This window comes from Pseudorasbora parva, chromosome 4, assembly GCF_024679245.1.
Source record: "Pseudorasbora parva isolate DD20220531a chromosome 4, ASM2467924v1, whole genome shotgun sequence".
Taxonomy (NCBI): Eukaryota; Metazoa; Chordata; class Actinopteri; order Cypriniformes; family Gobionidae; genus Pseudorasbora; species Pseudorasbora parva.
This window is the reverse complement of record NC_090175.1, coordinates 15,323,957-15,351,602: the sequence shown is the minus strand read 5'-3', so window position 1 is coordinate 15,351,602 and position 27,646 is coordinate 15,323,957. Positions and strand designations below refer to the sequence as shown.

The 27,646-nt window shown below is 40.8% G+C and overlaps 2 protein-coding genes across 5 annotated transcripts in view; one reads left to right on the top strand and one right to left on the bottom strand.

Moving 5' to 3' along the window:
• bcl9 (BCL9 transcription coactivator) overlaps window positions 1–18,131 on the top strand; it is a 177,673-nt gene extending 159,542 nt beyond the window's left edge. For all 3 annotated transcript variants that reach the window (XM_067441017.1, XM_067441016.1, XM_067441015.1), the window contains exons 5-11: window positions 4,429–4,763; window positions 10,763–10,873; window positions 11,400–11,559; window positions 12,420–12,519; window positions 12,641–14,933; window positions 15,171–15,455; window positions 15,556–18,131. In XM_067441017.1, the coding sequence (XP_067297118.1) occupies window positions 4,429–4,763; window positions 10,763–10,873; window positions 11,400–11,559; window positions 12,420–12,519; window positions 12,641–14,933; window positions 15,171–15,455; window positions 15,556–16,673 (4,402 nt within the window). In that variant the 3' untranslated portion in view covers window positions 16,674–18,131. The remainder of the gene's footprint in view (window positions 1–4,428; window positions 4,764–10,762; window positions 10,874–11,399; window positions 11,560–12,419; window positions 12,520–12,640; window positions 14,934–15,170; window positions 15,456–15,555) is intronic.
• A 2,355-nt stretch (window positions 18,132–20,486) lies between these two features.
• The window catches only part of gja5b (gap junction protein, alpha 5b), a 13,269-nt gene continuing 6,109 nt past the window's right edge, over window positions 20,487–27,646 (bottom strand). For both annotated transcript variants that reach the window (XM_067441021.1, XM_067441023.1), the window contains exon 2: window positions 20,487–21,851. In XM_067441021.1, the coding sequence (XP_067297122.1) occupies window positions 20,708–21,835 (1,128 nt within the window). In that variant the 5' untranslated portion in view covers window positions 21,836–21,851 and the 3' untranslated portion in view covers window positions 20,487–20,707. The remainder of the gene's footprint in view (window positions 21,852–27,646) is intronic.

Below are 27,646 nucleotides of genomic sequence, written 5' to 3'. Positions count from 1 at the left end.
AGGGGTGTGTAAAATTGTTTAATAGGACTTTTTCTAACCACTGTACATGATTGGAAGTTGTACTGTATCTTTCGATATGTCCTCTGGTGTACATTCATGTTTTGTTTTGATGTAACTTGCATTAAAGTGAAGAAATGGTTTATTTACTTGCGATCCGTGGCTGAAATGGATAACGTGATCTCTCACACACGCACGCACGCACGCACGCACGCACGCACACACACCTCATTGCTATATTGATACTGATAATTTTTTTACAGCATTTGTACGCAGTGTTTATATTTAACGTAATAGTAGTAGTAGCAGCAGTAGCTTGGTGGATTTTGTAGGCAGGTTAAAGGTGGGGTAAGCAATATTTCTCAAAGTTCTTGCTGAACGTTGTTGATATTTGAAATGAACCCAAACAAACACACCACTCTCTTCATTGCTCCGCCTCCAAAGTGCACTCTTCAATCCTAACCGCCTGCTCGGAGTCGGTCTCGAATCCCTGATTGCTGGCATGCGAGAGAGATATACAACAAGGACGCTAAACTATAAACGCTGCTTTCTATATCAGTCATGAGCCTGCACAACTCTCTAGCTGTCCTCCGTTACACACACAATGCAAGCAAGAGTGGGTGTCTATCCAGTGATTATTCTTATGAGCTTTTCTCTTTTGTAATGTCTCTGGCATCTGTCTTTCAACAGTCTTTCTTCAAATCTCTCCCTCTTGCTTGGTTTCTCTCCTCCATGTCATACGCCCCCTAATACTGATTGGCTACACATTTGTTGTCGTGTCTGGTTGTCGGTCCAACCATTTTCAAATATTACTTACTCCAACTTTAAGGCTGGATTTAGATTTTTAAATGAACTGTAAAGGAAAACCAATGCTTTGTTTAATGAAAATATTATAATAATAATAGTTATTGCATCAATATTTAAATCTGTCGCACTTTGCAGGTAGTTTAAGACTGGATTTAGTTTTTTTTTTAAATGTACTGTAAAGCCAAGCTCAGACTACAGGAGTTTTTGATCAATTTATGCCTGATTTACCCCCTCTCGACAATCAGAGAAAAAATCTGGTCCATTATATTGGTCGGTTCCGATGTTCGGCAGAGATTATCTAGTAATTTGAGGCATTTACAGATCAAATCTTTAACCTCCTGATCTGGTCCGATTTTATTTTAAAAAAATTATTTAAGAATTAAAATAATAATAGTACTTAATACTTAATATCCTAATGGCTTTTGGCATTAAAAAAACTAATTTTGACCCATGCACTTTATTGTTGGCTATTGCCACAAATATACCCTGGTGACTTGTGACGGATTTTGTGGTCCAGGGTCATGTATAACGTGTCTTCGAAAACATGACACAACTGTAGGGACAAAGAGAAGAGCTGAGGAGAAATCACCTTGGTTTTGAACACGCTGGGTGAGTGCAGAGAGCTGTTGAGACCGCAATGACGATCTGCTACATACACGTTTACATCCGCTTCTCCATGAGATCACATGAGGTGCTCGTCCTGGCATGATAATCTCTTAATAACATCTTATAGTGTGTGATGCGCAACAATGTTCAAATCTTGTAGCGTGTGCATGTTTGAGATTTGAGAGAGAGAAAAAATCTGAAGATTCTCTTTCTGTCTGTGAGGGAACTAGATTTCATAATCGGATAGGATTTAAAATCTCCTATAGTCTGCGGGAATTAATTTGTTAATAATATTTTTTGTTTTAAAAGATATGACAATTATGTTTTTGGTGAGTTTATAATGTAAATTTTAGCTGCATTGAGAAAATGATTACATGAACATTGTATTAAAATAATAATGTAATACTTATGTTTTTACATAATGAGCAGTTATTATATTATGATTTACTACTATAATTAGCAAGGATGTCACCACAGTTGACTAGTCGTCCAAAACGAGTAGTGGATATGTCTATCTAGACTTGTTTTGAACAGTAGTTGGTTTTGAAAATGTATTTTGAACATCCCTATTTTAACCTGTTAACTGTCACTGGCCCACCGGTGGGCCCATTTGCCACTGCATGTTTAAAACCATTATATCCTAGATTTATCCTGATCTAATGTTGATAAACTATATATCTTTCCAAAGCTTACAATGTTAAGATTTATCCTGTGAAACCGTTTTGAAATCGGACCTCTAGTGGGCTCCTCCCCAAGTGGCGTCGTCATGTTTCATATTTATTTAACTTCTTTATAATAAAAACCCTTTCTAATATTGACAAATCACATATCGTTGGAAAAGTCTCACGTTTCTGTATCTGCAAACTATTTTGTTATATTTGGACAAAAATATATACATTTGACACAGGATATAATAAATATAATATAATAAAAAAATCACAGATGACAGTTGACAGGTTAAAAAAAAAAGTGTAGCATTGCCTGGGTAAATGTGTTCATAAACAGTTTTAATGCAGTAGTAGGACAAATGTAGATATAATTAATTCACTGCAATCTTATATTAAAATATTCTTAAGCGTATGAGTTTTTAATGGAGATGCACCACACAAGCGACTCATTCGCTGCCCACTTACTTGCAATTCCCACTGTGCTTATGGCCATTGAGCTGTCTCTTGTGGACAGGAAACCAGTGCAAGCTGAAGTAACTGCGGCAGAAGTGCAGGGGAAACTGTGCCCTAAAGGCAGAGCTGGACCTGGAAAGCTTCCAGAACCTCATTGAGCATATGAGAAACTGACCCACTTCAGCTCAGCCAGAGCTTATACATCCCGCCCTGCTGGACGTTGGTTCCAAAATGGCTGCTCTTGCTGATTCACAGATCTGGAGCTGGTTAAGGCATCGGCAGAGGGGCTCCTGGGAGTCCTTCAGTGAACACTATGGCACGTAGCCTAATCACACCCCATTTTGTATATGCCTGCTGTCCAAGACGTTTGAATTTTCTCTGGATGTTGGAAAATATTTAGCATTACAGTGTGCACAGTTCTGAAACATGGCCTGTGTAACTGGTACCTTACTTTTTAATTTCTTAGGCACACATTCAAGATCCATAATGGTTGCAATGCCAAACTCAAAGGTGTCCAACAATGACCAGCCCTTACTGTTGGTGTGTAAATAGTTCCCCCTGGTTTCCTTACAGTTGGCATGTAACCAGACACTGTGGACTCATTGCTTTGGGTATGGATGGAGGCTAGCTTGTGGCAGATCTGGTTTGACTAGTGTTGATTAAATATTAACCTGGCACTCTGTCAACAAAGAACAGGGCTAGGACATAAGGTCACTGAGAGTACTGTAATTGCGTCACCGGTACACGTCAAGATTTTCCTCCTATTATTGAATGGCATGTTTTTAGGGTGTGGTGGCTATCAGCCGGACAGCTGCTAAGATATGACTCGGTCGTCTCCGTTTTTCTACACTCTGGCCTGTGTTTTTGGCAGATTATTTACCAAAGTGAGGGAAGGTATTGGTTAGGACTTAGGATTCCACTGCTTTTCCACCGACAAAGTGGAAACCAGAATAATAGTTTAGTGCTATTTGTTCTTTAAGGTCTTGTTTTGTATTCCTGATACTGGACCCATAGGATTTCCTGACAAAATAATACATTTTTATCAAAGCCTTTCTAATGATTTGACGTTATAGGCCCCCTGCAATTTTATGTGAAGTGATGATTTATTTTTAAATACTCTGTTTTGTGGTGAAATAGTGTTAGTACAATAGTAATATTTGTTATTATATTTTTATTATGATGTTGATTTTTATTAGTCATATACAATTTTTTGCAGGGTCAAATTGTGCACCCCTAACAAACAAGCACAGACTGTTTATCTATAATTTTTTTGTAAAGGGTTTTTAAGAATATCTATTTTATATTTAATAAATGTAGTATATAATAAGTACATTTTGATAATTACACATTATAATTTTTAAATATAAATATGAACAAATGTAAAAATATTTCACATTGCATTTTAGACCTATTTTTGATTTAATAAATCCGACCTTGACGAGCATGAGTCTTTAAAAGTCTTTAATTTAAAAAGTATAACACTTTTGCATAGTTTGCATTACCAATGCTCAAATTTTCACAGAAAACCAATTGGTTGGGTTTGTAACACTTCACCCTGGCTATATTGGCTACTTTTAAAAGAAACTTTTGTTTGATATGAAAAATATTTTTTCATTTATCTCTATTCTAGGTGTTCATTTACGTCCGTCTTTCTCAACTCCAGTCCTTGAGCCCCAGCACCCAAAATGTTTTAGATGTTTCCCTATTCAGCACACTAAGAAACTTGAATCAGGTGTGTTAAGCATTTAAAGTATTCTTATAGGTGGGTCCCCAGGACTGGAGTTTGAGAAACACTGATTTATGTTTTCTTTTATCAGTACCAATGAAATCAGAGATCTTGACCATGCACGTGTGCCCTGGGCCATTCTCACAGACCTTTGCTTTTTGCTTTTCTCAGCAGTCCGAAATCCAAGCAGGAGGCCATGGTGAGGTCGCCACCCGTGATGTCCCCCTCTAGCGCCGCACAGATGGACTCCAAACTGCCCAACCAGGGAAAGCAGGGGGGCGGTGGCAGCCAATCACAGTCGTCTCCTTGTGACCCCAAGTCGCTGAGTGGAAGCCACACACCCAAAGGTCCCCAAGGCTCCATAGGGAGTATGGGACTCAAAAATGGACAAGGCCTGAGTTCAGGCAATGGTGCAAAAGGAAAAATTAAGAGAGAGAGAAGTACTTCAGTGGAGTCATTCGAACAAAGGGATACAGGAACGCCAAGCAATGAAGGGGACCAGAAAGGTAATGAAAACAGGGAAGATCTTGCATTCATAGATTGTCATTCAATAAAGGGATCATTTAACCACTGTGGTTTTAAATGACCTATAGTGTGGTTTTAAGCATCTCTTGTATCTTGCCATACTATCTTGGTCAGGTAATTATATTGAGCGGTGTCATGATGCAGTTATTTTTGTATCTCTGAATATTATGATCATCCTGTGGCACAGAATGATACTGTTACCACCTTGTTCTGACATTGAATGTACATATTTTTTTCCCAGAGCGAACATTAGGCCCATTCTCAAAAATGTATTTTTATTTAATCTGAAAAACTTCCAAGAAACTGTTTTCCCCCCATAGCAAGATGTCTTCCCAGTATTGAGATTAGGGGTCAACCAAAAATAGTTTTTTTATTATAAATGTTTAATTTTTTATCTACCTTCAATCTTAAATATGTGGTTACAGCCATGCAAACTATCAGTAGCTATTTATCGTCGCTAACCCTTAAAGGCCCACTGAAGTGCCTGAAAACGTCAGTGTTGACGTGACTTCCCCTTGAATCAGCTCCAGCTGTTAGCAGCTCCTCCCCTTTTTTGAAACAGCCAGTAGCGTTTTGTTAATACACAGGGTCAGTTTGACTAGAGCCTTTCTGTTTGGTAAAGCCAGTTTCCTCTAACCGTTTAGCATCATAATCTCATCCATATCGCTTTGAAATATATTATTCTGTGCATAATTCAAATGGGTCCAATATGTTTGTTGTCCGCGCCGACTCGCTCATATGATCCGCGCTGCGCTCTCATCTCTAATCAACGGCTCTGGTCTAGACTGTGTGTGTGTGCTGCTGCGGTGCGTGAAACTAACGAGAAACCAGACTTCATTCCCCTCAACTGAAAGCATATTAACACGAAATAGTTTCCTAGCGCATGTATAGTGTGCTATGTGCTGTTCACCATGAAATTCAATTAGTAAATGTCTAACTGACTGATTTCAGCAGCGTAGGGGGCGGGCTTTAGATTCTAGAGAGCTTTTTTATTGGACAGAAGATTTGACGAGAAGGTGAAGTCATCAAAATCTGTAATTCGTTTTAATGGAAGTGAGAGACTGTAAGATTTGAATGCTTATGTCTCCTAAATACGAATTTTGTCCTTGTTTTGGAACACACCAGCTTATTCATAACTTTAAGGCTGACATTGTCATACTAAAAGCTAAAAAACTTTAATTTTGATTTCAGTGGGCCTTTTAAGTGCTATGTAACAGCCCTCTTACAGTAGGGAATTCATTTGCTTACAATCTGAATAGATAACTGAGGAAAGTTTGGTAGTGTCTGGTTGTTTTGTTGCTGCTAGTTTTTATATTTTTAGCTTGACAAGGCAAATACAAGTTTAAACGTGATAAAATACTGAAAGATTGTAACATAGCTTTGCCTTTTACCATATTCAAAAATCACATGGACAATCTCAATTTAACTAAAGGCTAAATGGTGTCCTGAGAATAGACCATTAAGGCTCGAACTTAAGGACCTTTTTATGCTTTTATGCCATGCTGTGTTGTTATTTTCATGGGGTTCTGGTCCCTGTTCTGTATCCTTGTGTCATGATATAGACTAGGGATTCCCAAAGTGTGGTGTGCGCGCACCCCCAGGGGTACGCGAGCTGCCACCAGGGGGTGCGCGAGAGGAAAAATGTAATGGCAGTCTTTTTTTTTTTTTTAAATGGGATTTTCCATACAATAATAATAATAAAAAAAAGACAAGATGATCGCGGAAGATTTGACTTCAAAGTAAAATGTAAAAGTGCCTATTTATGTGAATTTGTCATTGTGTGTTGTTGTGTTTTTCTTTAAGAATAATAGGCTAATGAACCCACAGTTCAAGCAACCCGCCCCCGAACTGGCGCTAATTCTAAACCGAATATGCATATGGAAGCTTAACTTTCATAGGAATGCATTGAAAGTACTCGCTTTGCTCCGCTCCGTTATTAATACCGGAGCAGCCGTGTGCATATGTTCCTTTCGGTTAGATAGAATTAGTGAAGCCCAGTCGGTGATACCGGTGTAAACACACATTGATTAACCAGTGGGAAAATTTCCACACGTCACATCTCTATGCGTGCCAACTCGTTTCATTCATTCCAAATGTGTGTGTGTGTGTATGCTTAACTGTCTGAAATCAGGGGAACTGTCAAGTGGGACAGTTAGTGACGAAGGAGGAGAGGGACCAAGAGAGAGTGAGGATTTGGAGGCAAAAGAGACGGAGAGAATAGTGAAACATGTTGCACTTGAAAAGCTTTGTTGCATTATATAGAAACTTTTTTGATGTTGTTATTGTCATTCATGTTCTGGTTATTTGCCCACGATTAAACTCTTTATATGGCGATAAAACAAAGCTTTGTTATTTTTTTTTACTTTTTTTTTAAGTGGGTATTGGGGGTGCGCAAACCTGTTCGGGACATAGAAGGGGGTGCGCAGGTAAAAAAAAATTGGGAACCGCTGATATAGACTATAAGCTCCATTGGGAATGACTTTTTAATGATCCAGAAAGCGAACACACATATCCCATCCCAAGGGTCACGCATATTTGCTGGTTTCTCTGTCGCATGTTTGCCTGCCTCCTCTGGGTTGCACTGAGGGCTGTAGTGATGCATAAAGACATCCACACCTCTGTGTTTCCTAGTGGCAGCATCACAAGATAGGCCTGGTTTTGGAACGCCAGGGAACATACCATTTGGTTTGCTGAGTGAGGGGGAGACACCTTCCTTCCCCCCCCCCCCCCCCCCCCCCCCCTTAAGTTTGGTGTGCTTGACAGTTTAAAGGACCCCTGCTGGTTGTTAATTCCTCTGCATAAACACATTTCATTGTGAGGCGCAGGCATTTTGTTTGTTTTTGTTTGAAAATCTTTTTACTTTACTTTTATTTTGTTTTATTTTTTTATGGTAAATTCTTTGTGCCCAAGACACAGCACAGAAAGAACATTTAAAGACCGCTTACGTGTGTTTTCATCAACAGTGCTGCTGTTTATGTTTAAGTCAGAAATGGCTTGTCCAGAAGCAACCTGTTTGGTTTTCTTTGTGTACCGGTGTGCTTGTATGCTCACAAGGAGACAGCTTGTAAGGCAGTTTGGTGTGCATGTTTGTGTTTGTTCAAGCTGTCGAGAGTTTGCTCTTGCCGTTTGTTTGAGCGGTGTGTGTTGTCTGTACACAGGAAGTCTTATATCTCCCCTTTGACCCAACTGTGTCCCAGTTTCAGTGAGATGTTGTGGTCTGGGATCTAACCAGTGGCATAGAAACTAACAGTAGTGCTATTTTATTCTCTTTCGTAAACCTTGTTCACACTGACAGTGATTTTTTTTTATCTTCTTGTCTCGTCACTGGAGGTCAGCTGTATTGTTGATTTTATTATAGCCGTTCCTTTGAACTGCTGAATGTTTTAGGCTGTCTGCACAACTGGCCATAGAAAAAAGCCACATAAAATATTGCCAGTAAAATAAGATTGTACTTTGTTTTTACAAGGTGTTCTCTTTGCCATTAAAAATTAACATTATAGTGGGTAAAAACTTGTGCAATCATCATAATTGTTTACACATTAGGTTGTAGATTTACATTACATTTTACATTTAATCATTTAGCAGATGCTTTAGCAGACAAAAAAGGGGAGAGCAATAGAAGCAACGAAACAAACAAGGCCAACAACCTGTAAGAGCTGTAAGATGTCTCAGTTAATTAAGCACAGTACACAAACTTTTTTTTTTTTTTTTTTGACAAACAAACAAAATTGAATGGATAGTTAAGTGCTATTCTTTATTGGTCAGGTGCAATTGGAAAAGATGTGTCTTAAGATGTTTTTTTAAAAATGGCTACAGACTCTGCAGCACGAATTGAGATCAACCAAGCAGATAGAGCAAGCAGATAGATCTATATTGTGTAGTGTATGTTTGTGTAGTAACTTGCAAATTGGTGTATATGTATTTGTGCTTTTTTTTATGCAACTTCAAATTGCTCAGTACTAGGGGTGTAAGAAAATATCGATACACGTGAATATCGTGATATTTTGTTTGCCGATACTGTATCGATTCTCAAAAACGCTGTATCGATATTTATATATTTATTTATTTACATCCAAGATTCGTGGCTTTGTGTTCGGTTTAAACCACAGACTGTATAACACCCAACCGCTAGATAGCAGTGCTATCTCAGAACGTATAACTGACGCGGAGCCGGAGAAGCGCAGAGTAAAAGTGCGTGCATCACTAGTGTTTACATTAGCAAACCCAGCTCTTAAGACGATATAATTATTCCGCTCTTGCAGTATACAGAGCTGAAGTGTGGACTCATGTTGGCTTCATCTAAAAAGAAGCCACTAAGGAAATCGACAAGAATCATTTTGTTTGCAAAATAGGCCAAGTTATAATCTAATATTTGTGAAACACATTGAAACGGAGGGCTCGCTTACCATCCTGACGTCACCCGCGCTGCTGAGAAGCATTTCGATAGAATGTCCTGCACGTTTTCCACTCAGTAACAAAATAAACACACACCAAAACTGACAGCGGTGGCAGGAGAACGAAATATAACAGCGATGTGGATATGGATGCACCAGCTCTGCAGTTCAGTAACGTTACTTGAAATATCACTTTATACAATAGACTGCTTTATAGAAAACAGCTTTAGGGTCCGATCACACACGTTTTTCAGGTTCGAAAACGCGAGGCGCACTGCACTCCCTTTTTTGGTCGCCGTTTTTTCATTCAAAAATGAGCAGTGCGCTTTAATGTTTCTAGGCAACCCCCGAATCACCTGTACTGTCAGTCAAATCAATGTAACGGTCAACACAACGGAAGGCCTGCCGCTTCATTCATTCGATTGGACAACAGAAAATAAGCGCGATGATGTTGCATGCTTTTCCGCTCAGAGCTGACTTTTTTCAACTTCATGCGCTCGGAGCGATCCTTCAAAAACGAGGTGCAGTATTCGTTTAAAACGCGAGGCGCCCAGGGCGCATAAGCAGCGCGCATAACGCTCTGCCAAACGAAATCCATTCAAAAAAGGCGCCTCTCGCTGCAAAAACGCGTTCTATGTGATCGGGGCTGCTGTGTTAAATAAAAACAAAACAGTCATTCAGTCATGAAATGGACTGCACTTCCTGCTGTTAAATAGCCACTGCTATACTGTGAACCTTTAAAACATTTACACAAAGAATCCTGCAGTAACTTTACATTTCCCTCAACTTAGATTGCACATTGCATATGATTAGTGATACAAATTATACTGTATTAATTAAATAAAATACTTTGTCTCGTGTTTTAGGCTTATGGTTGTGTTCTTTTAAATTATAAAAAACAAAAACACAAAAAAGAGATCCCAATATATTGCCTCTCTTACAATATCGCAATATATTGCAATATATCGTATCGTAACCCCTGTATTGTGATACATATTGTATCGCCAGAGTCTTGGCAATACACAGCCCTACTCAGTACATTATTGAGAGGTTTTAAAACCATTTTAATCGAATGATTTGTGGAATATAACAGACTGGGTCGCATACAGTGCTCCAAACATTATAATGAACTGGCCTGTGGTTTGATGACATTTTAATGGTGACTTAGAACTTTCTACGTGTCCAAAAAAAAGTTTTAATCGCTTTCTGAAGAGAGCAATGTGTGTATTTTTGGCTGCAAGTTATCAAAAGTTTGTTTTAAGTTATCCTAGGCTCCTTTAAAAGTTTCAGAACAGCCTGGATTAGTAAATATGGCATGAGGAGAGAATGCCAGAGGATAGCACAGCACTTTATAATGAATAGAAGTTATGATGAATGTAAGTGCTCTATGTATTCATGCAGGTGTAAAACTTTAAGGGGACTGTTGCTCAGAAAGACTAATCTGGTACTACACTTCCATTGGTGATTTGCTATAGTTTCTACGATCCTTTTTGTGTTAGAAATAAACCTACAATTCAGTAGCAATAAGAAATCTCTTGACCAATTCATGAACATTATGGTAATCATGCTCTTCTGTCTCTCTAAAGAAATAGGCAGTAGAGCAAAAAGATTATGTGTTGGAGAGCGACGGTTGCCCTACAGCGGTGCAGATTGGTGTTCAGGAGGAGAGAGCGATGAAGATGACCCAGGATTCTTCAGTACGTAGTTTCAGTATTTTATTTATTGATTTGTTTATTGGATTTGTAATGAAGTGCATCTAAAGTGTAAAGTGTTTTATGTGTTTTTTTTACCTTAAAAATGTAGGTACAAAACACTTGATGGTAATTGTTTTCACCTTGCAGCACAGATTTATTATGCATATATAGCCACATTCAGATCAAGCATGTGTTTGCAGTATTCTATTGAACAACTTTGCATGATTACTAATGCAATTTATAAACTAATGAAATTTGTTTTGCCATGCTTAGTGTATCACCAGGCTTGCACAGAATCTATACTCAGAACTTTGTGAATTTCCACATTAAATTGGAACTAGCATTAAAAAATTCATTTCAATTCAATTCAGTTTTAACAGAATTTTCCAAATACATTCTGCTGTTTTTACCCACATTTTGAAATTACAACAAGTCTGCAGATTCTTTCTTCTTATGTGCATCACTAAACAGAATGATTGACAAAATGAACTTATTGTGGTTAATGTAACATGTATTATATTTTGCACAGACTGTAACTCTACTGACATAAAGCCAGATCCAGGGGCTCTTTCTGCCTCTACGCCTACCCACAATGCAGTTGGAGGACAGAGCACAACGTCTGAACTGGGGAGTGGGCAGAAACCAGGGTCAAAGGTTGTTTACGTCTTCACTACAGAGATGGCCAACAAGTAAATATTTTTTTTGTTTGTTAATTATCATTAATGCTTGTTGTCTGTTTATAGTTATGAATATGTGCTAATGTTTTAAAACTGGATGCCATTTTGCCCTCAGGTGCACTGCTAAAATGCAGTTGTTTTGTTAAATCATAGTGTCAAGGTTTTGTCAGTTCAAAGAAGCAAATCCCACTACACTATCTCTTTAACATTTTCTTTTTGCTGAGCTAAGAAATGTCTAAAAGTAGTAGTGGGAAACGATGAACGCGTTCAAGCACTGACTTTGCTTAAACTAGACCCTCGGATGACAGATACTAGAATGCCAAATATTAGTGACAGGATGTGTCAGAAACTTTGTCAGACATTCTGTGACCATAAGAAGCTTCTCCCACAGAGCAGTGCCATTACAGCTCTGACATCACACTAGATGGGCCTGAGCCCAGTGTCAAATTCTTCTGACTATTTGTCCATCTCATTCTAGAACTGTTGTAAATGTGGATAGGGTCAGCTGCATGGACATTAACAGTAGCAGTTTAAATGGTGAGAGTATGAATAAAGCTGAATTGTGCAATTTCTGTGACATTATCAACACTGAACAAAATTGCAAAAAAGTTCTTAAATTGGTTGAGCCAGTGTTGCTGTGTGTGGCAGTTTGGGACACTTAAACTGAGCAATGACATGATGGTGTCACTGATAAAATGTTCAAGAAAATCAACCAACAAATTATTTCTACACATTAAACTAGGATTAGTCAAAGTATTTTTATGTATAAAAACGCCACACTATAAATTAGACATTAAAGGTTCCTCAGAAAAGAGTTAATTTTCATCAGTGCAGTTATGCAATGCTTTGACTAACTTTTCTTTCCATCTCAGGGCAGCAGATGCAGTCATAACAGGGCATGTAGACAACATCATCGCTTACCACATGAATAATATCTCTAACGGCAAGGGTGGAAAGCCCCAGCTCCCCCTGGTAAGAAAGGACATCACTGAATTGTGTTTGCTTTGAATGCCATGAATTTCACAGACACATTGTAAATGTGACACATTGTTAAAAAAAAAATTGTGTGTTTTTTTAATTGTATCTGTTTTAGAACAATCAGATCGGGTCCCTCAGAAATGAAACTAAACAACAGGGTGTTCCGTCCCAGCAACAGCCCTCATCTCACTCCAGTGATCAGAACCACCAAGCAGCCTCTAAAGTAGCGCAGTCAGGCCAGCAGCAACAACCTCAAGCGCAACCCACCCAACCTCAGCAGCCAACCCAGGGGGCAAAACCAACTAGCCTCCCTCCAGACAATGCACCTTCAGCTGGTATGGACTCTAAGAGCCTCCCCAGTAGTAGCCCACATGATGGTGCTGGATCCCATGATGGTAGCAACTCTGCAGGGACACCTGGTAGCCAGGCCTCCAACCAGCCTCCAAATGCTGGCCTTCAACAGAGCTTCCCGTCCTTAGATCTACCTAAAGGAGCAGATGCTAAGCTCACAGCTCAACACCACCAGCAGCTGGCTCATGAAATCATGTCTAGCATGGGGGACAACCCTGAGGGCCTTTCTCAAGAGCAACTTGAACACCGGGAACGTTCTTTACAGACTTTACGTGATATACAGCGTATGCTCTTCCCAGATGACAAGGATATGGCTTCCATGGGCCAAGGAAACATGGTTGGACCTCCACCTAATTCTTCGATGATGGAAGGAGGACCTAAGAAACCAGAACAAGGGCCTCTTCAAGCAATGATGGCTCAGTCACAAAGCCTTGGTAAGCCAGGTGGTCCAGGAGGACCACGTCCAGATGGGCCTCCCTTTGGACCACCTGGTCCTAGAGACATGCCCTTTTCTCCAGATGATCTTGGACCTCCTCCACCAGGTCCAGGACCTATGAACTCACATCCAGGTCCTGGTGGAGAGCATGGAGACCATATAACCCCAGAGCAGATGGCCTGGCTAAAACTGCAGCAAGAGTTCTATGATGAGAAGAAGCGCAAGCAGGAACAAATGCAGCATAGACCAATGGGAGACATGATGCTCCATCAGGGTGGACCTAGAGGAATGATGCGAGGCCCACCGCCACCCTACCAGATGAATCCTGGAGAAGTGTGGGGCCCTGGTGGCCCTGAACCATTCCCTGACCAGATGAACATGGGCCCCAGAGGGATGCATCCACACATGCAGAGGATGCCTGGCTTCCCAGGTATGATGAACCCTGATATGGATGGAGGACCCAATGCTATGCCCAGACCTGGTATGAACTGGCCTGATGATATGCCCAAAATGGGTGATGGGAGGGGATTCCCTCCTGGCCAAGGCATGTTTGGAGGTCCTGGTGGAAGGGTGGAAAGATTTCCCAATCCTCAGTCGGTACAGGAAGCTATGTTTCATCAAGGTATGGGTGATAAACAAGGCATGGGTCTTACACCTGGCATGATGATGGAGATGAATCGAATGATGGGTAATCAAAGACCCATGGAGCCTGGAAATGGAGGTGGCATGATGTTTCCTAGAATGCCAGTCGATGGTCCCATGAGTCCCTCCTCAAGAATGGAGTTTGTGAAAGGTCTTGGTCGAGACATGGGTGAATTTGGCATGGGGCCTGGAAACCTCAATGTAAACATGGGCCCTAGCCCTCAAATGATGCCTCCTAAGATGAGAGAGCCACCAATGAATCTTAGTCCAGAGGAAATTATGAAGATGAGGCAAGGTGGAGGTCCAATGCCCGATAATGTGGTTCCTTCACAGAGAATGATGCAGGGGCCTCCTTTCCCTGACCAGCCTCATGCAGGAGACCTCAACATGGGACCCAACCGACAGTTCCCTGGGATGGGTCCCCAAGGCCCTGGAAATCCAAGAGGTCCCAGAGGCGAGCCATCCTTTGGACCTGACCAAAGAGTTAATGTGGGTGGAAATGGTCGTCTTAGTCATATGCCTCCTTTACCACCAAACCAGGCTCCCAACAACTCAGGGCCTCCACCTGGACAGAGGAATATGAGCCGCAAACCCTCAGACCTGAATGTCCAGTCTGGCCCCGCTAACTCACCCAACGTCAATGTCAACCCGCTAAAGTCACCAACACTGCGGCAGGTCCAGTCTCCAATGCTGGGCTCACCATCAGGTAACCTCAAGTCTCCACAGACACCGTCCCAGCTGGCTGGTATGCTTAGTGGGCCTTCAGCTGCAGCAGTAGCAGCAGCAGCCATTAAATCTCCTCCTATGATGGGCTCAGCAGGGGCATCACCCGTCCATATGAAGTCACCTTCGCTCCCTGCCCCCTCCCCCGGTTGGACGTCATCACCCAAGCCACCCATGCAAAGCCCAGGAATCCCTCAGAACAACAAACCTCCACTTAGCATGACGTCACCAAATATGATGGGTGGTGTAGAGCAAGGTAAAATAAAAATGACTGCCTCCAACAAATGTCTTTGACCATTATCTGTGTTGTATAATCAAACTTTGAAAGTCTTTTTCTGTTTTTTATGTGGTCGCAATTATTCCTGTTAATATTACTGTTACAGCAGGACTGTTTTAGTAAAGTTTCTGTAGCAGCTAAGAGATAATTAATAAATAAATGTCATTGGTAATTGGCTTTTCTTCTTTAGTCCTTACTCTCCTCTCCTGTTTTCAGGTGGTAATCCTCCTCCCTCAGCTCCTCCATCCAGCAGTTCCTCCAGTCAACCAGGCGGTATGAATGTGCCAGGAAGTCTTCCATCCAGCAGCCCCTACACCATGCCCCCAGAGCCAACGCTATCCCAAAATCCTCTTTCCATTATGATGTCCCGCATGTCCAAGTTCGCCATGCCCAGTTCTACACCCCTCTACCATGATGCAATCAAAACCGTGGCCAGCTCTGATGATGACTCGCCGCCTGCTCGATCGCCAAACCTGCCATCTATGAACAACAGCATGCCCGGTAATGTCCATAATGAATTAATGAATGTGCGGTTGTCTTAATGGTGGCATTTCATGGAAGGCTTTTCCATTAAACCACAATCTATTTGTTCTCTTTACAGGTATGGGTGTGAACCATCACCCAGGTCATCCTCGAATGATGACACCTAACTCTTCTGGCCCCATGCCTTCCCTCAGCCCAATGGGAATGAACACTATGGGCTCCCAGCCACTTTCCCATGGTATGCCAAACCAGATGCCCTCGCCTAATCCCATGGGCCCTAATATGCCTCCTCACTCTGGGCCTATGGGTCCAGGCATGATGCCTCATGGTATTATGATGAACCCAGTCTCCCAAGATCCTGGCATGGGCAACAACCAGATGATGTCACAGGGACGTATTGGTCTTCCTCACAGAGGACAGGGCTTCCCCCCTGGACAGTCACCACCACAACAGGTCCCCTTCCCTCACAATGGTCCTGGACACCAGGGTGGCTTCCCTCATGGGATGGGTTTCCAAGGAGAAGGGGGCCCACTGGGCAGGATGGGCAATATGCCTCATGGACCTGGTGGTGAGCCAGTTATGTGCAAACCTAATACTCCAGGAGGCCAGGAGTTTAATAACATGCCTGGTGTCTTCAATGATTCGGATCTACATGAGGTCATGCGACCAGGTGCATCAGGTATCCCTGAGTTTGACCTCTCTCGAATTATCCCTTCTGAGAAGCCCAGCCAGACTCTGTCCTACTTCCCTCGTGGCGGGGACGCCCCTGGTGGGAAGCCACCACACCCGTCTGGCCCACCTGGCTTTCCCCAAATGCAGGGGATGATGGGTGAGGGCAACCCAAGGATGGGCCTCCCCATGCAGGGAATGGGTGGGCCTCCTGGCCCTGGACATATGGGACCACAGGACATGCCCATGGGTAATCCAGGCCACAACCCTATGAGACCCCCAGGTTTCATGGGTCAAGGTATGATGGGGCCACAGCACAGGATGTTGTCTCCTGGCCAGCAGCCAGGAATGATGGGAGGTCCTGGAATGATGCAGGGAAAGGAAAGGCCGATGTACAACCACCCTGGGCCTGTGGGCTCTCCTAACATGATGATGTCACTACAAGGGATGAGTGGTCCTCAGCAGACTATGATGATGCCCTCACAGATGAGGCCGCGAGGAATGACAGCAGACATGGGCATGGGATTTAACCCTGGTCCAGGGAACCCTGGGAATTTAATGTTTTGAGCCTCCACTACAGTTATGAACTATCGAGAAACTGTGTAACCTGTGAAATAACCTTCATAATGAAATACAAAAATAAACTGTGTTCTTAAGCAGATATGTATGGAAACCAGGACATTTTTGTGCACATACACACACCCTGACACCTGGTTAGAACAAGGTTTATAGCTTACACAGTGATGGGAATCCATCACATACACATGGATGTGTTCACAGGGATTCTTCTCCAATGGTAATGTCATTTAACAGGTGGACGTGTGAGAAGCTTATTGTGCTTTCCTCAAAGTTGGGCTCAGGTCCGGCACCATTTGGAAGGGACTCTTTCGGTAACTTGGGAATGTATATGGAATTTACAAGACTGACTCGTGTCAAGGATATTTGCTTGACATCGTGGCATGATGCCACATACAAGTCTACAGCAAACCAAGTATGAACATTTAGGGGCTTCATTGTACTTTTATATATGGTTGGAAACCAAGAAAGATTGTTGGGGAGAAAAAAAAAGTCCAAGAACTGAAAGAACAGATATGAAAATGGAAAAGTCAAGGAACATTTTGTCACAAGGTGCACCGTCTTGGCTATATGTTTACATCTCATCGCATCACTTCCCTCCAAACAGGAAATGCTCTTTATATGTGTGTACTGTACTTGTGTTGTTAAAGGGATTCTACCAGTGATTTCTATAGTTTTTTTTTTCATCTTCATTTGTAAAGGGGGGATTGAGGTGGTTGTTTGTGGACAGTAGGTGACACAACAGCACCACAAAATACTGTGTACTGTGGTGCGTACAGAATATTTTAAATTTAATTTTCTTTGCTACTCCAGTGTATGATAAAACCAAACTAAGACCTCATACAGATCATAGTATTATTAAAAAAGCACAAACAAGAATTAACTGTAAAGAATAAAGTGTTTTCTTTTCTCCTTTTTTTAATTGTAGAGAAAAACACTTTGACAGTAAGTAGGAGCAGTTATCAGATTTATGCAGTGTGGTCTCCCGTTCCTGTTTTAGAAACTTCTGTAAGCTGGTCTGGGTACAGGCGAGGGTGACTCTGGAGGGGCGTTTTGAACCCCATAAACCAGCACTCAGTTCTGCAGTGACGCTCAGGCTACTGTCTGCATATCCGTGTCTGTTTCGGCAAGGACTGTCGCTGTTTGCCACCACTGCGGAATACATTGAAAAGATTTTTTTTTAATTGCTTGGCTGTGTACAGCTATACAGTGCGGCGCTGACAACATCTGAGCTACTGGAGGGTGGGCTTTTACTTTTTTTCTTTTGTAGAAAACATGATTATTAAAACAAAAACAGAAAAAAAGCTAATAGGTTGTCCTCTTGTCCCTGCCCCTCCTGTGTTGATGCTCGTCATGTGTAACTCCATTGAATTTGGTACTGAACCACTTCCTAAGGCTGGGCTGTGGTGTTGAACGACAAATAAAATATATTGTTTGGTATAAAGAGTCTCAATGCCTTTGTGTGTATCTCGTGGCCCTTCGTGGTCTTCCGCTGCCCCCTAGTGGGAGTGTAGCTTATTTGTTTTTAAATACCAGTTGCACAAAGCCAGCAAGACATGATTTTTGTGATTTGCTACTATTTGTATTCAATCGTGTTTCCTTTAGGATTGAGCCTAGGAAGTAACGTTTAATCCATTTTAGGGTGGTGTAGAAAGTATTTATGATCGAGGCTGGTACTAAAATGTTTATACGTTGTAATTTTTGAGCAATGCTTTTAACATGTAATACGCATACTTCAGGTTTCTTTGGGAAGAAAGCATCAGGTAAATTATGAATTTGTGATTTACTTTTTACAGAGTCCCTGACTGAATTTGCATTTTGTGATTTTTGGTTTAAACAAAAACCGGAATTGGAAGAATTTTTTTAAATTGTAACCTTAAAAGCTACACTTTTATATAATTTAAAGCATAATCATAATCAAAATACATTTATTTTACAATTTTAAAATTCATCTAGATTTAACGTTACAGATTCTATATGGCTAGTCTATGATATGACCGAATTACAGGGTTGACTGATGCTGCTGTAGGCCTATATTGGAGAAAAATAGGTAGGCCTACCTTTACCTATACTGGATGAGCTAATGCTGTAAACCCCGAAGAACTGTTATTAACATTTATCTTCCGTGTGTGTGTTACCTCAATTCAGATATAGCCATGTTGTAAATGGAAATGCTTGGCTGACCATGGCTTGAATCTGTGCTGGAAGCAGACCAGTCCTAGTCCACCCTCGGTTGCTTTTTTCTAAGTTCCTTTAAAACATTGGTTTGCTTTGGTGCTATGAGGCAACACGTGTTCCTCACAGGCTGAAGTGCTCTCCACTGCAGGGCTAATTTTAGCTGAGATTGTTTAGCAGCTGCTGCTGCAAGGAGACTAGCTCATTTTGTTCGGTCCCTATTTATCTGCAAGCACAAAAATGTAAAGCACTTCAGTGTCAGGATGACAACACATGACCACCTATTAGCTTACACTAAGCACCCCGATGTCCTGCTCAACAAAAACACTCACTGACTAGCATGGTATTGTAGTGGAGAGTTATTGCGCCATCTTGTGGTAGCGATAGCATCTTTTCTTTTTTTTTAACGTGCATCACTTCGGTGAGTTGTATCGTTACTTAATGTTTTTTGGATAGTCCTGCTGACGAAAAACTGTAAAAAATATATTTTACAGATTTCAGTAGACAAAAAAAAAAAAAAAAAATCATGAGCTGTGGAAAAATGTTATCTTTTTTTGTAAGTTTTAACTTTTTTTTTTTTTTTAAATGTATTTTTATAAACATAGCCCATGGCGATTAAAACACGGTAAGTCGATCCCTCACAGTCTCGCATGACTCATGGCGCTGGTCTAAATAATAATAATAATAAAAAAAACGGTTTATTCCCCCACCGCAACTGTAGGCTCCCCAATACAATACCCCCATTACATTTAAAAAGAAATATCCATGGTTGTTAAAGCAAATTCATCATATGCTGACAATTTGTGATTCTGCAACATTTTTCTTTACTTCCTTTGTACATCAATAACATTAAACATCTGTTTTTACAAATATAGGATAACAAATGTGAACATAAAAATAAATAAATTTCGTTTTTCTTTCATGTTTTCAGGCATATGCACAATTGGGTTTAGTTGAATATCTCTTCACCCCAGACTTTCACTATTTTAAATCACTCACTGTTGGATTTTGTCAAATTAGATGGAATTGTTTTTGCAAAGCTGGCCTGGTATGACAGTCTCGCATATATTCACAGTTATGTTGCCTTTTTGCAATAATATTACACGTCACAGTTGTCTCTCTCCATTGTCTTTCACGCAATCAAAATGGGTTGTGCAGTCACAGTGAGAGTTCAAAATGCAAAATGTCAGTCATATAGTAAGCTATACACACATCTATTTTCCATTTAAGAAACTGCATTTGACCATGATGTATCATGTTCCTTATCTTATCAGCAGTCCGGAATATTTACATGCTGCTCAGATAAAAAAAAAAAAATAGGTTGAATTCAAGTTGAGGACGCTTTTTGCCGTTGACAAGACTGGGGAAAAGTGTCCCAATCAACCTGAAGTAGATCACAAACATCAAGAAATCACCTATAACATCTCATGCGCCAGCAAGGAAAAAAATTGGTCAAAACATCTCAATAGTGAATTATTGGTTAACTTTAAAGTGAAATTATGGTAAATTAAAGAAAATTCTGTGAGTAGGCAAAGACAATTTCCAATGCATGTCAAATTGCGGTGAACAAAGTCGTTTCGGAGTTGAAGTCTTAACGAATGTTACGAAGATAAGCATTTATAATGCATTGTTCGCAGCAAGACCAGGGACATGTCTGAAGAATTCCATTTGATTTCATGTTAACTTTTTAAAGTTGAATGGTTCTCTTTATGCATCACATTTGAACTGATATTCTGTCTTAGTCTTTTCGACAGGAATAATGTAGATAAGTTAGCTCAAGTGCAAAATCATGTAGCATGTTTATGACTATTCGCAGTAGATGACCCTTTTCCGGATGTGATTGGTCATTTCTATACTGCAAGGTCGTCCGGTCTCATGCGGCTGCTGGTCCCGCTGCTTTTGCTAAACCTTCGTTTGTCCTCATCAAATTCGCTGCTTAGAAATGAAGGTGAGGCGCATGAGTTGGGCGTCTCTGTAGGTGCTTGTGAGAAGCTCAAGAAGTTGACCCCTTGGTAGTGTTGACCACGGTGGCGCTCGGTAACCATGTTTGCTGAGTTTTGTTGGTGCGCCAGTCGGTCGTGAAAGGGCGGGCAGGTTGGATGTATAAGCGAGTGTGTGTGCGTCTGTATAGTAGGGGAAGATGGGGGCGATGTCAGGCACTGGTTGAAGTCGGGAGGTGGAGTGCAGGCTCTGTTTGGCGTGGATGGGGTTGGTGAGACTGCAGCCACTGTAGATGGCGTGTTCGATCGTTGTTTGGAAGTCTTATAATCGTGTAACCACCTCTTACACTGCTTCCACGCCAAATGATACAGTTCCACGACACTGAGGAACAGAGACACAGCAGCTACCGCCAGCATAAACACAATGAACACGTTCTTCTCCGTAGGTCTTGAGATGTAGCAGTTGACCGGATGCGGACAGGGATGGGCCTTGCACACATAGAGCGTGTTGAGGAAGACTCCATAGATCAGGTACTGGACTATAATGAAGATCACCTCCATTACAGTGCGGATGAGGATGCTAAGTACATACGTTTGTAGTAAAGCACCCTTCAATCGAACCTTCCCACCTCCACCTTCGTCCTCCTTCCCGCAGTCCTTGTCTTCTGGGTACTTCTCTCCATCTCCGTCTCTCTGCGCTCCGTCTTCCTGCTCTTTCCTCCTCTTCTCCTCTCTGCGGACGGTGTGCATTGCATGTCCCATATAGATGAGCGAAGGTGTGGACACGAACACAATCTGGAGCACCCAGTAGCGTATATGAGCGATGGGAAATGCTCGGTCGTAACAAACGTTCTCGCAACCGGGCTGCTCCGTGTCGCAGGTGAAGTCTTCCTGCTCGTCGCCCCACGAGGACTCGGCAGCAGTGCCCAGGACCAGGATCCGGAAGATGAAAAGAATGGTGAGCCACACCTTTCCCACCGAGGTGGAATGTTCCTGGACTTCTTCGAGAAAGTTCCCCAGCAGACTCCAGTCAGCCATGACTAGTCAGAAGAGCCTGAGAAAAAGAGGGAGTGTGAAATGAAGGGAGCACTTTTCCTTTCCTAAAGTACATTCATCCTGTAATAATTCATGTCTTCTGTTGTACATGTTTATTGTGCGGAACATTCGTTTCTAAAGGGGCAAAACTGGGGTTGCTAGATGTAAACATAACTTTTAAATGGATAATCCACCTAAGTAATGACAAATTATTTTGAGAAATGTCTCTGTTTTGATCCATACGATGGAAGTCAATGGTTTGGTTAACCCTTAAAGGGTTAGTTCACCCAAAAATTTAAATTCTGTCATTAATTACTTACCTTAATGCCGTTTGACACCCGTAAGACCTCCATTCATCTTCGGAACACGAAGATATTTTTGTAGATATCATTGACACCAATGTCCTTTCCTCTCTCAAGACCATAAAAGGCACTAAAGACGTCGTTACAAAGCCCATCTCACTACAGCGGCTCTACAATCATTTTATGAAGCGACGAGAATAGTTTTTGTGTGCAAAAAATCACATTAAAACACTTCTTTCTGAAGCCCGGGAGCTTAATGAATCAGCGGTTCGGTTTGCCTAAGTCACGTGATTTCAGCAGTTTGGCGGTTTAACACGAGATCTGAATCATGAATCGATACGCTGTATTCATACCACCCTCCATGTATTCATAACGGTTCGAAGCTTTACGAAGCGATGTTTTGACATCGGCCATCACTATAGAAGTCATTATTAGGGGCCAAGCCCCCGAAGGGGCTGTAGCCCCTCTTGTAATTGTTAGTATACTTTATTAGGGGCCAAGCCCCCGAAGGGGCTGTAGCCCCTATTGGAATTGTTAGTATACTTTATTATTATTATTATTCTTTTTCTTCCCACTGGGTTCCTATGGCAGCCCTATGAACCGTAAGTAGGAAAATGATGAAATTTGGCACACTTGTAGATATCTTTATCAATAATGCATATACCAAATTTGGAGTCTCTAAGACCAACTCCATAGCGCCACCACCAGTCCAAAAAATTCAACATTTAAACTGTTATAACTTTTGAACCCTTTGGAATAGAGAAATAAAACTTAGTACATCTGATTCCTCTCCTCACCCTCATCATTTTCAATATCTTACATTAAGGCTCCGCCCCTTACAGTAACAGCCATTTTGAAAAGTACAGTATTCTGTTTTTTTGCTACTCCTCCTTCAAATTTTGTCCAATTTTGTCGAAACTTGGCAGAGAGAATCTTTGGACTGAGCCGCACTGAAATGACTGAACAGAATTTTGATATTCATCTCTGTTCAATAGTTATGATGTCATGAACTTAACAAGCTCGACCCAAATTTGGTTCTGAGGCTGTATCTCGGCCAAACTTTGATCAATCGAAACGAAAATTGGTACGCTTCATCAGACCCATGTTCTGAGGGTACATGCCAACGTTTGGAACAGCGCCACCTAGGGGTCATAAGATATGAAAAAAGGCTATTTTTGCCCATAACTTCTGAACGCTTTGTCAGAAAATCATATAATTGGTATCTATGGATTCCCCGCGTCATGCCGAATCTGTGGATACCTGATATGTTAGGATCGAATGAACCACGTGACCGCCATTTTGAATTTTGTCATAAATTGCTATATCTTTTGAAATATTTGATATATCTGCACAAAATTTGGTATGCGTGACCGTCAGCATGTCCCGAACGTACCTGAGAAGTTTCAGAATAGCGCCACCTAGTGTTCCCGAGATATAGGAATTTTTGCTAAAACATTTATAACTTTTGAACGCTTTGTCCAAATTTGATATAATTTATTTCATTTTGTTCCCTGGCTTATGCAGATTCCGACGATATATCATTTGTCATTTTCCAAACATGTTACTGTCCGCCATATTGAAACAAGTGAAAAACAGTTTTTTCGCTACTCCTCCTACAAATTATGTCCAATTTTGTCCAAATTTGGCTCAGATGATCTTCGGACTGAGCCGCACAGAAATGACTGAACGGATTTTTGATATTCACTACCGTTCCTGAGATATTTGTCACTGAAGTTGACACTTCCAGTGTTTGTGTTTTTATGCTAGTTAGCTTAGCATGCCAATTGGTTATTTGCAAAATGTGCTTCTGTTCCAGACGTTGAGTCATTCTGAGATTGATCTAAACAGAACTTTTTAAATATTAAATGCTGTGCATTTATTTGAAAAAAATCTTCATTTTGAGTTGACTGTCATTAGAACTATGGAACTTCAGCAGGTGTTTGAACACAAGCCCGGCCGGTGGCGCAACGAGATGAACGATGGACGCCGCACCCGGAGGTTATGGGTTCGAGTCCCGTGGGGGGCGGCCTTTTAAAGGTCGCTCTGCGTTCGGCGGAAGCCCCTTCTGGGGCTTGGCCCCGTACAACTGCTTGCAGTTCTTGTTATTATTATTATTATTATTATTATTATTATTATTCTTTTTCTTCCCACTGGGTTCCTATGGCAGCCCTATGAACCGTAAGTAGGAAAATGATGAAATTTGGCACACTTGTAGTGATGCTTATGAAAAGAAATTGGTCCAAATTTGGTGTCTCTACAACCAACTCTACAGCGCCACCACCAGTCCAAAAATTCAACATTTAAACATTTATAACTTTTGAACCCTTTGGAATAGAGAAATAAAACTTAGTACACCTGATTCCTCTCCTCTTGCGGATCACATTCATCTCCTTACATTAAGGCTCCGCCCATTACATTAACAGCCATTTTGAAAAGTACAGTATTCAGTTTTTTTGCTACTCCTCCTTCAAAGTTTTTCCGATTTTTTTCAAATTTGAAAGAAATAATCGTTGGACTGAGCCGCATAGACATGACTAAACAGATTTTTTTTATTCTTCTTTGTTCAAAAGTTATGACGTCATGAACTCAATGAGGTCGACCCAAATTTGGTTCTGAGGCTGTATCTCGGCCAAACTTTGATCAATCAAAACGAAAATTGGTACGCTTCATCAGACCCATGATCTGAGGGTACATGCCAAAGTTGGGAACAGCGCCACCTAGGGGTCATAAGATATGAAAAAAGGCTATTTTTGCCTATAACTTCTGACCGCTTTGTCAGAAAATCATATAATTGGTATCTATGGATTCCCCGCGTCATGCCGAATCTGTGGATACCGGATATGTTAGGATCGGATGAACCACGTGACCGCCATTTTGAATTTTGTCATAAATTGCTATATCTTTTGAAATATTTGATATATCTGCACAAAATTTGGTATGCGTGACCGTCATCATGTCCTGAAAGTACCTGAGAAGTTTCAGAATAGCGCCACCTAGTGTTCCCGAGATATAGGAATTTTTGCTAAAACATTTATAACTTTTGAACGCTTTGTCCAAATTTGGTGTAATTTATGTCATTTTGTTCCCTGGCTTATGCAGATTACGACGATATATCATTTGTCATTTTCCAAAAAGGTTATTGTCCGCAATATTGAAACAAGTGAAAAACAGTTTTTTTGCTACTCTTCTTTCAAATGTTGTCAAATTTTGTCCAAAATTGGCTGAGATGATCGTTGGACTGAGCCGCACAGAAATGACTGAACGGATTTTTGATATTTGCTACCGTTCCTGAGATATTTGTCACTGAAGTTGACCCATCCTGTGTTTATGTTTTTATGCTAGTTAGCTTAGCATGCCAATTGGTTATTTGCAAAATGTGCTTCTGTTCCAGACGTTGAGTCATTCTGAGATTGATCTAAACAGAACTTTTTAAATATTAAATGCTGTGCATTTATTTGAAAAAAATCTTCATTTTGAGTCGACTCTCATTAGAACTATGGAATTTCAGCAGGTGTTTGAACACAAGCCCGGCCGGTGGCGCAACGAGATGAGCGATGGACGCCGCAACCGGAGGTTATGGGTTCGAGTCCCGTGGGGGGCGGCCTTTTAAAGGTGGCTCTGCATTCGGCGAAAGCCCCTTCTGGGGCTTGGCCCCGTACAACTGCTTGCAGTTCTTGTTTAGGTTTGTTTTTGTGCACAAAAACTATTCTCGTCGCTTCATAAAATGATTGTAGAGCCACTGTAGTGAGATGGGCTTTGTAATGACGTCTTTAGTGCCTTTATGGGTCTTGAGAGAGGAAATGACATTGGTGTCAATGAAGGCCTTTCTGAGTCATCGCATTTCAACAAAAATATCTTTTATATGTGTGTGTTCCAAAGAAGAACGGAGGTCTTACGGGTCTGGATTCTGGAACAGCATTAGGGGGATGAATTAATGACATCATTTTCATTTTTGGGTGAACTAACCCTTTAAGTGTATGATTGTTTCACCAGTAATTATTACATATTCTGGTCTTTTTAGTGACCCGGCTCTATATCTAACATGGATGGATCTCTACCTGTTGTGATCACGATTCATGTTTCCCCAGCACTAATAGATAAATAATACTTTAAGCACATTCTTCACATTGTTTCAACTTAGATTAAAAAAAACTCAATTTCATGCATAACCCTTATAATACAGCTCAAAATATCTTACATTGCTGACCTCTTGTTGAAGAAAAATAATATAAAATGATATTTCATAACTGTTGCCACTGGATGCCCTTGCACCTCTATAGAGCAAATGAGCTGTTCCACTGGGTCATAAAGTCAGATTTACAAGGTAAAATAATTTTTTGGTAAAGTTTTAGGTTTTTCTGCTGAAGCATTCCTCGCATTCATTTAATTCCCAAGGGGGTCAAATTGACCATAGAAGAAAGGATTTGTTACTTCTTTTTTTTTTATGTCAACCAATTTGTGTGTATTCGTGTAGTCTAAGGGTCCAACTCGGCTGAACACACAATTTTTTAAAATCTTTTAAAAATGAGTTTCGGGTCAAAATGACCCGAGGGAAGGATGAGTTAACTAGATCTCTACCATCACAGTATTTGACCTGAAATGTAAAAGTTGACAGTTCACATACTTCAACAATTGCGCTCATAACTTTTGTGTTCATGTAACTGCATGAGAAAATCATGTGCTGAAAAAGAGCTTAGCGATAAATGACTTAAAGTTGCACAGAACCACTTTAAAAAGATTTTTACACAAAGAAATGAATAGTACTTTTGATAGTGTATCTCACTCAAGTCATATGAGTTGCCTATAGCTAATTTATTCTACTTAAGACTTTAAGAGTGATCCTTCCCAAAATTACCCAAGAGGTGATGTATTTCCCTTTAAAAAAAATTTTTTTTTAAATGCATTAAAGTGGAATGTAAAAATCTTTGGATGGATGGATAGATAGATAGATAATACTAGTAGTGTGCAAGTATGACACTTTGATTTCAGCCGTAGTTTTTGTCATATACTGGCACGGCCTTCTCATGCTGTTGTAACACAAGGACAAAGATGTCAAACATGCAGAGACTGTATATTTAGGTTGTGTTTGTGTAGATTTCTGTTCTTCGATACAGACTTTTCCCACACACTCAAGTGCTTGGGAGTCTGGGAAAACGAGGCAAAAGAATTTAAGGAACCTACAGCTAAAAATAAGCAAAGATGCTGATATTTAGTGGCATTTGTCTTTTCTGGGTTGGAACGCTTCCTGTTATCGTTCTAAAGCAATATGAATGTTTGCTCAAAGTAACATTCCCCATTAATGAAGTTATTTTGGCATATTAAAATCCAATAAATGACACAATGTAGGTACTTCAGCACAATGTTTAATAATAGTAGAATTAAGCCCTGACTCGACTGCTAAACCGTATCAAAATGTAATGTCATGGGAAAAGTTCCATGGTCCTTTAGGGCAGGGTGATGATGGACAAACATCATGTGTCTCATTTGTGACTTAGTCTCTCGGTTGCATCCT